Source organism: Paramormyrops kingsleyae, chromosome 19, assembly GCF_048594095.1.
Source record: "Paramormyrops kingsleyae isolate MSU_618 chromosome 19, PKINGS_0.4, whole genome shotgun sequence".
Lineage (NCBI taxonomy): Eukaryota > Metazoa > Chordata > Actinopteri > Osteoglossiformes > Mormyridae > Paramormyrops > Paramormyrops kingsleyae.
In genome coordinates this window covers 22,168,534-22,181,035 of record NC_132815.1, presented here as the reverse complement: position 1 = coordinate 22,181,035, position 12,502 = coordinate 22,168,534, and the positions used below count along the sequence as shown (strand labels likewise).

General features: G+C 46.0%; 1 protein-coding gene across 5 annotated transcripts in view; it reads left to right on the top strand.

The window, feature by feature from the left end:
* Positions 1-3,066, top strand: part of fut8b (fucosyltransferase 8b (alpha (1,6) fucosyltransferase)) — a 55,580-nt gene extending 52,514 nt beyond the window's left edge. For all 5 annotated transcript variants that reach the window (XM_023806736.2, XM_023806735.2, XM_023806738.2 and 2 more), the window contains one exon: positions 1,691-3,066. In XM_023806736.2, coding sequence (XP_023662504.1) covers positions 1,691-2,020 — 330 coding nt within the window. In that variant the 3' untranslated portion in view covers positions 2,021-3,066. The remainder of the gene's footprint in view (positions 1-1,690) is intronic.
* Positions 3,067-12,502: the final 9,436 nt, after the last annotated feature.

Below are 12,502 nucleotides of genomic sequence, written 5' to 3'. Positions count from 1 at the left end.
TGAAGCGTGCTTGTGATTGGAACGTTGCTGGTTCAAATCTCTGCCATGTCGCATATGGGTTAAATGCAGAGGACGCATTTCGTCGTTGTGTGCTGTGGTGTGTCAACAATGACAATCACTTTTTTGTAATGCAGTGGTTTTCAACCTGTGTGCAAAATTTTCTGAATATGCAATTTGTTGGTGAATTCTATTGATTGTATCGATTGTGGAAATTTAATGTGGGGACCCCCCCTTCCCCCATTTGCAAAAGTCATCAGTAGCAATTAGGGATGTAACAATACACTCAACTCACGATTCGATACGATTCACGATTCTGAGTTCACGATATGATTTTTTCAGGATTCTTTAACAGAATCGGCTGCAAACAAATTCATTCAAAAATATTCCTTTATCTTTCTAAAATGTGCAAAATGTGTCCTCTTCATAACAGTGCAACTGAAATAGAATAAAATACTGTTTTAAAAAAAATTTCAAATCAAAATAAATAAATAAATGGTAACGCTTTACATTAACTGCACCTTCATAAAGCTTCTATATTGCATTCGTAAAACGTTCAGTACACCTTCATAATGTATTCATTAAGTATTCAGAAATCATTCATAAACATCATGCATGTATACCTTTACATCCTAACATCCCTTAATAGCTGTAAAATACATTAATAACAAACATTATATAATAATAACAAACATTATAATTGTATAATCATGTAATGTTTGTTATTAATGTATATTACAGCTGTTAAGGGATGTTAGGATGTTACGGTGTACTTGCATGCTGCTTATGAATGTTCTTTGAATCCATTATGAAGGTGCACTTAAAATAAAGCGTTACTAAATAAACTAAGGCTTGCATGTGCAGCTTTTTAGCGTGGTTTGTCCTTTTAATAATCTTCGCTCTGGCGGTGGTGAATTGAGCTCACTGTGGGGCTGGTGGACATGCTGAAGCATGTTCGTTGTGCTAATTTGTGTATGTTATCAGTTTTTGGGATCAATGCTTGCACGCATTTTTTGTCTTGTCTGTGCTTTTCTCGCCATTTTTGTTTGTGATTACCGGAAAGCTAAAATGCTGCCACACCGCCAATTTAAGATTGGGGGGTATGTCCTCAATTTCAAGTTTGCTCGCCATCTTGCGTTCGGTCAAAACCAAAAAGTAATGTACCACGTCGATGTGAATACACAGTGACATCTGACGTCGAACTGACATCATGAAATCAAATGTAATATTACACCAGTTAAGTACTCCTAAAGTAGCGATTCATTTTCCACATCAGCCAGTTTAAATCGTCATTCATTTACATCGATTTTTAACCGATTCACGATTCATCCTTACATGCCTAGTAGCAATACATTAACAAATTTTATTGGTTGGTGAAATTTATTGTAGGGGGGGGAAAGGGTCACAAGACATCACCAATGTTTTTTGGAGCATCTCCAGACAAAAAGAAACACTGGTCTAAGGAGACCTGAAGCACTTGTAAACTTTCCTTCTGGCTGAAACCTTCAACTGGAAAATTCTGGAAGTAAATCTTAGTGATTAGTAGGCATTGAATATGACGATTCTGCCACATGAGTAGCCTAGAGGAGTACAACCCCACAGCAACATGCTCCACCATGAGTCAGGTTTAAGATTATGACTTATTCTTCGGGGGGGGGATCCCATGCTCATGGCTGCTGATGTCATCGTGCAGGTGTGCCGCGTGGCCTACGAGATCATGCAGACCCTCCATCCGGATGCCTCCTCCTACTTCTACTCGCTCGACGACATCTACTATTTCGGAGGCCAGAACGCACACAACCAGATAGCCATATACCCGCACGAGCCGCGCGGCGCCGAGGACATCCCGCTGCGGCCCGGCGACGTCATCGGTGTGGCCGGCAACCACTGGGATGGCTACTCCAAGGGCCTGAACCGCAAGATAGGCCGCACGGGCCTCTATCCCTCCTACAAGGTAAAGGAGAAGATCGAAACAGTGAAGTACCCCACGTACCCCGAGGCAGACAAACTGCTCCACCTCTAATGGGGGCGGGGCCACGCTTCAGCCTGCACGCTCCCACGGGGAAGCGAGAGACCGCTGCATCCTGAACCGAACGGACAGGATGTTACTGCGGTTTTGTGTGGGGGTGGGAGGGGGTGTTCCTGGCCCCAGCACACAGCAGCCCCTGACCGAGATCCCTCCTCCAGCAATGTCAGGGTTGTGAACAAAAGGGAAGGACTAAACATCTGGCCAGACCAGCCAATCTCATGAAGGAATTGCTCTCCCAAGGAAAGTAGGATGGACTTTAGATCCAATTAGAGAACTGAGCAGGAAGGAATGTTATTTATTTGTGTGTGTGTGTGTGTGTGTGTGTGTGTGTGTGCGCGCACGCGTGCACGGGCGGGTGTTATTTTAATATCCTCCTGCACTGACCTTTTTTTGACCACTCGTGCTCATTGAATGTAACTTCCTCTTGTCAAACTTCCTGACTTCCTCCACTGACCGCCATACCCCCCCCCCCCCGCCCATCCCGCCCCTCCGAACAGGGAAGTTGTGCTGTTCACTCCAAGCCTCCAAGCTCTCACTTGTACTTATGTTCACAAATGTCACATGACGCTGTTCCCCTCTAACTTTATGTGTCTGAGTGCGTGTGCGTGTGCTGCGGTGGGTGGGGGGGGGGGTTACACACGGGTTTAAAAGCAGGGTTCCCATGAAGGAAATGGCCTCTTTCTTCCTTCTCTCTGTTGCAATCTTATCCTCTCTGAGGGCGACAGGGGGACCTCCAGGCCCCCGGACTAATGCGGGCGCCACAGACTACGCCCCCTTCTGGGCACAATGAACAAAGCACTCAAACATCCTGCCAGCCCCTTGTCTGTTTATCTAAATGTCTCCTCGTTTGTTTTTTTTTTTTAACTTTTTAACATATAGAAACAGCAAAGGCACCCAAATTACAAGTGGTAGTAATGTTAATAATGATGATGATCCTCTCTGTCATGCCATACTGTACTCTAGTGCATCCTGGAGGGATTTTCTGTTTCTGGGCATCGTCTTTGATAAACACGGATGAAATAAATCTGAAATCCACCTGTCTTTGTGTCCCTCTGTGTTCCCGACCCCTAGCATCCATTACCCCCCACCCCGCACCCCGCACAGCTAGTGATCTTTCTCCATTGGCTCAGAATCAATGCTATCACAAACACGCAGGAAACCGTCACCCAGAGCGACCGGGGCTGAGCCTTGTTCCCATGATGCCTAGCATGAGCTCCATGAAGCCAAGAGCTCACGGCACGCCCGCTCTGGAATGCACTGGCCACCTGCAGACACGCCTCTCGGAGCTGTAGCTTCATGGGTTGCTGCAGTGACTGTGGGTCCTTGGCTTGTTTTTACCCGTCGCTGTGCGGTGGCAATGTTTTTGGGAGCAAAAATAACAGACACCGTGACTGTAAGCACCAGCCTAGTGCATGAGGTTTATAAATGAGATTTTTTTGTCACCCCATTAGGTTACTCAGAAATGCTTGGTGGGATATTTCATCTTTCTTTACATATGCACAATAATATCCCCGCTCATACACACACACACACACATATACTCTGTTGCACACCAGTGCTGTATTCCTTTTACCTCGGAGGTCGGGGAAATGACATCGCACATGAGTTAATAGCATTTCAGCACAGTCGGAAAGCCATGTAGCAGTACCAGGGACCCATTTCCAAAAGCTAGATTTCTTTCTTACTCGGATAACTTGTTGGATTTAATTCACCCCAGTTTAAATGGCCTATATCTTCGTTCACTTACATTTAGCACAGACTACATTAAATCCGACAAGTTGTCTGCTTAAGCAAGAAATCCTGCTTAATGAAACAAGCCCCAGTTTTTTAATTGTAAGCCACTTATCAATAACAGTGGATAACGCCAAATTACGCGGTATTTTGCGCATAAAACACCATAGCAACACGTTCACAGATAGCAAATGGACATTACTGTGTATACGACTGATTTAATGAGCCACAAATAAGCCTCAAGTGCTAATAAACAGTATAAAATTACAGCTTTCACTTCTGTTGGTGAAGGCCACGGCCATCTTTAATTCTGAGCTTGGGAGTATGTAGGTTCTTCTGAGTCAGAATTCCGACTTCAGGGGGTGTTCCGGTTGAAATTTCCGACTAGGAACTCGGAATTTAAGAATCAACCCAACCCGAAGCGGCTCTGTCCACGCCTCAGCAACCCCCCCGGGGCATTCTAAAGGCATGAGATAACCAGAGGGTCCTTTAATTAAGGTGCCCCCGCAGACTCCACAGCGCCCTCTGACAGCCCTTTAAAAAGAATACACCACCTCTGCTGATTATTCCGCTAATTGGCCGGCGATTCCCAGCGGAGCTTTGATTGTTCACGTGCCGATTCCATTTTCCCACGCAGAAACGGAGCTGGGGAGAACCCGACGTGCGTGCCAGCCCGGTTCTGGTTCCTTAAACCAAGCAAAAAAAAAAATACACAACCACATACTGTATGAAGTCTCCTGACGCTGACAGTGACACAAATGAGTAGTGAGACCTTAATTAATTGGTTACAAGCCTACGTCGCTAGCCCTTAACGTACCATCGGAAAAGCACAATTAGTTTAAGGTGCAATTTCTGACTTGACATACTTTAATACTTTAATTTATTGAATATGGCTGGGATGTCACAGGCATCTCTGGACAGTTCATAACAATTAATGAAGGGGAAATGATTGGAATAGATCAAGTGGTCACTCTACTTATTAGAATAAAGTGAGAGATTTAGCTAAGCTGTGAACATAAATAATAGAGGATGGCGAACCGCATGCAAGGGGACATGCCATCCCTTGCGGAAGGTGAATACACGCTTTCACACGCTGTAATCTGCAGCCCTCCTTAAAACGAAACGCAGAGAAGGGCAGAGCTGTCCTGCGAAAACAATCTCTGCAGTTGCACTCTTTTTTTTTTTTTCCAGTTCAATATCTGTTTCTGCCCACGTTCCTTTTTACAGTTTATCTCATGATGGGAAATGCTACCAGAGGAATATATATATAGGTATCCGATCTCACGAAATGTAATCTTTCAGCCGAAAGACATGCAGTTTTGTCGGTAACGTCCTGATAGGGAGGATGTTTGTGTAGGTAGGTAGCAGTGAGGCCCCTCATCTCACTTCTGCCCAGTCAACACACAACACGATGTAATCATGTAAGGGTGCAAGGAACCCCCTCCCTCACTTTATGCATTTCTCAGATTTTTTTACAGTATAAATTAAATGTATTTCACATTTGTCACTTGGGGGCCCTTTCATTCATACCAGTTTGATTTTTTTAATGACATCATCATCCCAAACTCATCTCTCTTCACTGGTCACCCCAACAACCCCCCGCCCCGCTACCCCTACACCCCAACAGCCGTTCTAGTCACATGACTTCTCCCTCTTGGTCATGTGACCTCTTCCTAATGACATCACCCATGGCCTGATGGCTGGGACAGTGATGTCCCCAGGAGGTCCCTCCCTCTTGCCCGGCGCCACTACACAGCATGATGACCATTACCGCTTAGCCGCGTCTGTGGGAGATAAAGCGTGATTTAGGGTGCTGCGCGTCTGGAGAGAAGAAGGATGATACTGGCAGCCCTTATCTCTGCAGCGGCCATATTTCCTCCTACTTTTACATAAAGCTTCTCATTCAGTGCCATCTGTCTTCTCAGTCAGCGTTTAATAGACGCCCTGGCAGGGCACTCGTCACGCCCAGGAGCTGCTCTCGGCCCCCGTACTGTCATCCCTGTTAGCCAACAGCTCTCCGGCTTCATCCGACACCCCACTCAGGCCTCTGGCTCTTTGGCGTGGCCCCTGTCCCCGGCTAGCAGGTCGGGAGATGTAGTGGCAGGCCTAGGGACGTCCACACTGCTGCGCCGTGGTTTGGAAGCCGGTCCCAGGCCTGCCCATGCTCTGGGCTTCGATGCTTGACTTCCCTTCATGCCGTGGAGAGGAATCGTGATTCTGGAGGAAGCAGACACTGGAAAGAGAAGGAAGGGCTGATACCTATTCATACTTCTCTCTTTTTAACGTACAATGATACAGTGAATCTGAAAACTGAATGCAATTATGCAGGGATACAAAGCTTCATAACATGAAACTGCCATTCGCATATGGGAATAATTTATAGCGGCCGATTGGCTAAAACGGGGGAACTCCATTATAGAGCTGCAATTATATTTCACTCTGAATAGAAGCGGCAGTCGCTCAGGTGCAGAAGTTTCTGGGCAGGGTTTAGTCAGATGTCAACCATGGTTAGATAACACTGAATAACTTCATGATTAAGCTGAATATATGGCGCATATACAGAGGTATCCTGGAACCTGAACTTAATTTGTTCCAGAAGGCTGGTCGAAATGCGATTTGGTCGAGGTCCAAGTCAAATTTCCCCATAAGAAATAACGTAAATGACTTTAATCTGTTCCAGACCCTCAAATGATTGCCTATTTAAACTTATCTACCTATCTGACTAATAATAAAAAGCATTAAGAATCAATATAAAACTAATACACACATGAAAAAGGAGACATACAAAAGCAATAAACATGGGATTAATGACAATCCCACACTCCAAAGCAAGAGCAGACACGTGCACCACCTTCAAGACTCGCTATAATCTCCTTCTTAAGTTCTACAGTTACTTTCACCACTTTCCTCTTTGGTTTGCTGTTATTACTGCTCACTTTCTTAGGGGGCATGATTACTGTATCACTAAATGTACTGCAGATAAAGCACAAAAAAATTCGCACTGAACACAGGAACACTGCTTTTGCATGTCGAATTTAGTCAAGAGGTACCGTGAGACTGACAGTGATAGGCATCAGTTTCCCAATAGGTCCATCTGCTTTTGTTTCAGCCCATCAGAGATGCATCTGGATCCGTAAAAGTTTTAGCAGGTCTGTTTTGTTTTGTCATGTTCCGAGTTTTCGGTTGAGTTGCGGTTAGATTCGAGGTCCAAATCAGCAGAATTGAATCCATCTCGCCTCATATAAGTTTTACCAGGAACGGTCGAGTTCTAAGATTTGGGTCAAGTTGAAAAAAATTCAGCAGACCTGTTCAATGTCAGAATGGGTCGAGTTAAGAGGCGTTCGAGATCCAAGTTTCTACTGTATACAGATTCTATGTCGTCCTGCAGTGTTTTGACCCGCCTTGTATTTACATCGAAACACTGAACACTGAAGCCATTTTAGTCACACTGTGTCCTCTAATTATGTTCTCTGACATCTTAATGTGTGCACAATGAACTGCAGGATGGAGAATGGAGTGCCCGGCTCACGCCTGGGGGGAGGGGGAGCTCTTATAAGCCGGCCCCCTCCTCTCCACGCGATGCCGAGCGATGACCCCAGCACGTCAACGCGCCATTGTTCCCGGTGATCGGCCGGGGCCAGAAAGCCCCCGTTTAATTAAATGCGCTTCAGAGGTTAATAAGTTGCTTTCTTCCCTGTTTCCTTGGTGACTTACCGCTGCGTCTTTATTAAACTGCCGAGCTGCCTCTCGGCAAGCTGCATTCCTGCTAGGGACTTCAAGTTCGTTTGGAAGATGAACTACGAGCATGTCACAGCTTTCATCTGCTAATCAGTTTTGCGAAGGCTCCCATCACCAATACGAGGCTTCAGGATGGATCCACCACACACTTCTGTCCTGTGTCCGGCCCAGCTGTCCATCCACAGCCTGTCACTCCTCCTATGCATTGCCAGGATTGTTCTGTCCCCCGTGGGATCGGGATGCCAAGTGCTGGGCAGGTTTCGAGGCGCCCTGCCTTCAGGTTGCCGTGCTGACAGGCCTTGTCATCCCTTTGCCGTTTTCGGAGCATGAAATGTGACAACAGCGTACTTGGAGAAACAGTGTCATGTCGAGTAGGTTACTGTCACATTAGACTGCAGTGTGAGTCCAGGCTTTCACTTCTCGTGCTGAGCCCCTAGAGAGGGCTGGCGAATCAGCAGAGTTTTTGGCCAGGGGTGGGGGCGTGGGGTCAGTTGGGAAGTGGCAACCTCACATCCCAATAACATAAAGGTAAGACATGACTTCATTTTACCTGGGATCCCTGTTTATCAGAGGAGTATATAGGGGTGGGACCACAGGAGTGCTAGCTCCAGCTGAATGCTGATTGGCCCCCGGAGTGCCCCCTTGCCTGTCACTCACTGATTCAATGCATATTATTGGATAATGATAATGTTGGCGCTTCTGTATGAATCATGCCTCCTCCTTTGCCCCCCCACCTTAAAAAGCCGCTCGTATGGACTCTGAAGGCTCTGCCCGCAGCCAAATTGGGTTCCTCTGAGTCATGTTCCTACCTCCAGCTGAAAGCTACTGTTTATGGGAGTTTGTAATGATTAATGAGCCTTAGCTTGCGAATGTGAGACCCCCAGTGTGTGTCAGCATCTGCCTGCATTTCCTGTATGTTGGTCATTTATTTTAAGTGTGTTAGTCTCATATTCCGGGCCTGTGACATCATCTCTTCAGACTGAATCATGGGTTTGCTACTCCGCAAAAAGCACATCGTGGGACAGGCAAATCAGCAGTACCTGTCCATCTGACGCTGTGACATTACGAATCCAGGACGACAGGTACAGTGACTGTCCCCAGGTGGAACATATCGGTACCCCTTCGCTCTGACAGGACCCACAGCTAAAAGGTGTTGTCCTGTCGGGTCCCGTTCTGTTTCTCCAAATTCCCCATGTCAGTCTTTTCCTTCCTGCCTGGCTGCTTCGCCCGGAGTGACAGGGGGATGCCGGCAATGCGAGGCGGTGATTAAAGACACACCCGTCTGCCTTCCCTTCATTTACGATCGTCGCCACGCGGCGAGGTACGTAAGCACACCAGAAGGTTTCTGTTTCTAAGAGGAGTGGAACCCACAACCTCCATCGGTGTTTATCTTAAATGAGGGCATTAAAGCATCGAGCTGTAGGAGCAGGTAACGGCGTGAGTCATACGGGAGCAGAGCAAAGGAATATTCGCGATAACGGCGATGTTCAGAAAGCGCTCGCTGAAGGACAGCCTGGCATTTCAGTCCAACACTCATCCAGGGATTCTTCACAGACATGAATATTTAATATCATCTCACCACTAAGTGCTTCAGAATCCCCCTTCTGCCCCAAACGCGCACACACACACACACACACACACACTTTAAGCAAACACTTCGCAGTCTGCTGTGACAGGTAAAGTCCAAATGGATATGGGAAGGTCTAGGAAGACTTCATGACATGACACTTCTTTGAGGGGTTTTGTCCCCCCAGGCCTGAATTTATTCTGCGGGTGGTGGTGGTGGTGGTGGGGGGGGGTTAGCTTACTCACTTCTAACTGAGGCAGGGGTTTGATTTTGTTGTTGACTCTCCATCGACAGCTCCCCAGCCCCCCAACCACCCCCCCACCACACAGGCACGTACTCCCCAACCCTCAGAACTGGAGGAGCTTGAAAAGACACAATCGTCAAGTAAGGTCATAACTCTCACCCCCTGCCCCCCCCCATCCTGCGACTCCACATTCCCAGGGCTCTCAGCCCCACGATTCATGGGATGTCAGAATTAATATTCATGAGTGAGCGTTGCTGGGCAGCAAGGGAGCGCAGCGGAGGAAGATCTTGTCTAGCGTTGATGTTTGGCTCTTTCTGGTAGAGCGACAGCCATTACAGATAAACGCGGAACACGGGTCTTGAATAATTCAGTCATACAAAAGATTCTCCCGGCACCACCGATGGAGTGACCCAGCCAGGGAGCTTGATATGGGAGGAGCAGGGACCAGTAGAGCATGCAGACTGGTTTAACCCCAAGCTAAGAGGGGGGTGGGCCCACGGCTTGGGGTACAATCAACTTTGTTGGAGCTCCCATCCTAGAGGCAACAAAAAACTGCTCCATCTGCTCTGTATCTGTTACCGTGGTAACTCACTCTTCTTATCAGCACCTTCCGCTATTCACCCAGAGAGCAGGAGTGCTGCTATCCACTTCACCAGACGCTCACGGCCTAGGCTGTTTGACACGGTTGGGCGGCACCCAGGACCTCGTATAGGAGTGCAAACCAGGCCAATTCCTCCCCAGGCAAACTATCTACCCACATGATTCCTGCTGAGCTACAATTTGATTACGGGGAGTGGGCTCCTTTGCCCATGTGACCTAGCGCCCCTGCCCTTTCTGGAGTTTACTGCAGGGAAAGAGGTCAAACTGAAGAGACCTTTGCTGAAAACTCACTCATGATTAGCCAGTTGTCCATGGATAGTTTACTGAGAGTCTCAAAAGACAAAGTAACAAAGAACTTGATATATGGCGCTTCAACCAATCAGGAAAGAGAAATCCTGCTAATTTACCAGATGTCCCACTCCACAGACAAGATGTATGTTTACACTTACGAGTGACCTTGTTGTGTGGTACAAAGACAGTTTCCAGGTCTCCTTCTCAGGCCTAGAGCTTCTATCTATAGTCAAATGCCAGGCTGTAGAACTATAAACTAGAATAAAGAGCACAGTAGAAAAGTTTACAATGACCCTTCCCACATACATCTGTGATCTGGGTCCAAGAAACACTCCCCAACCTATGGCCTAATTATAATGAATGATGGTCAGTTACAAAGTAAGTCTGGTCATTAATAAAACCCTAAGTTGTAATTGATTAGCCTTCAGATGATTTGTTTAAAATGCAAGATTAACACAGCATATCTGCTGGGCTGTTTTCAGTACGGGGAGGGGGTCGGTAGAGCGAAGCTGCCCCCCCCCCCCCCAGAGTATGCAGCAGGAAGCACTATGGCGGGACCAGGAACATATCCAGGCTGAAGCACTATGGTGGGACCAGGAACATATCCAGGCTGCAGCACTATGGTGGGACCAGGAACATATCCAGGCTGAAGCACTATGGTGGGACCAGGAACATATCCAGGCTGAAGCACTATGGTGGGACCAGGAACATATCCAGGCTGAAGCACTATGGTGGGACCAGGAACATATCTAGGCTGAAGCACTATGGTGGGACCAGGAACATATCCAGGCTGAGCTACACCGGAGCCCTGGGAATAGGGGAGTTTGGAGTACCCAGTATGCCCCATTCAAGGTGGTAGACAGGCCTCTTCAAATCCGGCCCTCAAGTCCAAATCCAGGCTCTGCTCAGTCCCCTCATGTACATTACCAGACTTTGCAAGTTTTTACACACAACAGGGTTTTACCACTTTTCCATTTAATTCATAAACTGCTGATTTTTTATTCGTTAAACATTGCACAGTTGAGTGAACAACTATAAATGAAAATATAAGTCAAATAAAACATGTTTCCTTTATACCATGGAAAGAGTATGTAACAGTACATGTCTGACATCCTATTAACTGGTTGTGTGGTGGTCTAGGTCTAGGCTGTGTCCTTTAACTTTAAATGCGCTAGTTAACTGTTTCATCACATGAAACTGAATAGTATTTGATGTCCCTTGTAGAAAGAATGCCTTGAACTCTGCTGTTATAACTTATGGAGGTTACTTGATGAATCAAATATACGATTGTCTTGCTAATAGAGGTGCTCAAATGGTGAACATACTGTAAATGTATTTGTACAATACAATACAATATTGAGTGTATTTTTAGTAAATGTTAAGTGAGTTGCAATGGAAATGTAGAAAATCTCAGTGACTGGTAGTGTACTTAGTTTAATAATTACTGATTCTGATTGGCCACAGAGGCTTCACACCTTGTTCACTGGTAAAGGAAGGATGGACAATCAGCAGTGTTTGGCCCTTGAGGACTGTGATTTTGATAGCCCAGGGGGGTGTTCCATGAAGCAGGATTTCTTGCATAGCTGGATAACTTCTTGGATTTAAGGTAATCTCAGCTGAATGGACTTTATCTTTGTTCAATTACATTTAGCTCAGACTACCTTAAATCCGACAAGTTATCCAACTGCTTTGTGGAATGCCCTCCTGGTGTAAGAGGTAGATGCCACCTGCTCTATATATATTTTGGGTATTTAGAGTTTGGAAGCTACATATTGGATTTTAAGTAGGCTATTTTGTAGTCAGCTCCTGTTTGGTGTTCTTGGTTTAATTGGCTTCACCTGAGGTCCCTGCCTGTGTCCAGGGTTTATCACTCCTTCATTCCCCTGTGTTTTTTTTTAATATATATTGTAAACAGGCACAGTGGTCACTTTCTGTACGTTAACACCATGTACTGATCCCACCAGTGTGCCACTGGCCCTGCCGAGTTTCCCCGAAACCAGCGGGGCAAGTGGGAAAACTTACAATTAGGCTCACAGTTATGCTGTGGTTCGCGACCGGGTTAGTACCATTAATGAAAACTAAAACTGTAAGGATGTGTGTTTGTAAGCTGAAATGAAATAAGCTAGTAAAATAAAATGCAGAACTACAACTGAATAAAAACTATAAATACTGCTTCTGAAATTAAGTGAAATGAAATGAAAGAAGTGAAATAAAACAAATATCAAATACTTTCCGTCAAGTAATTTCTGTTACCATTTCTACAGTAATGATTTCCTTATTTTTAATGTTTTACCTATAAGGACAT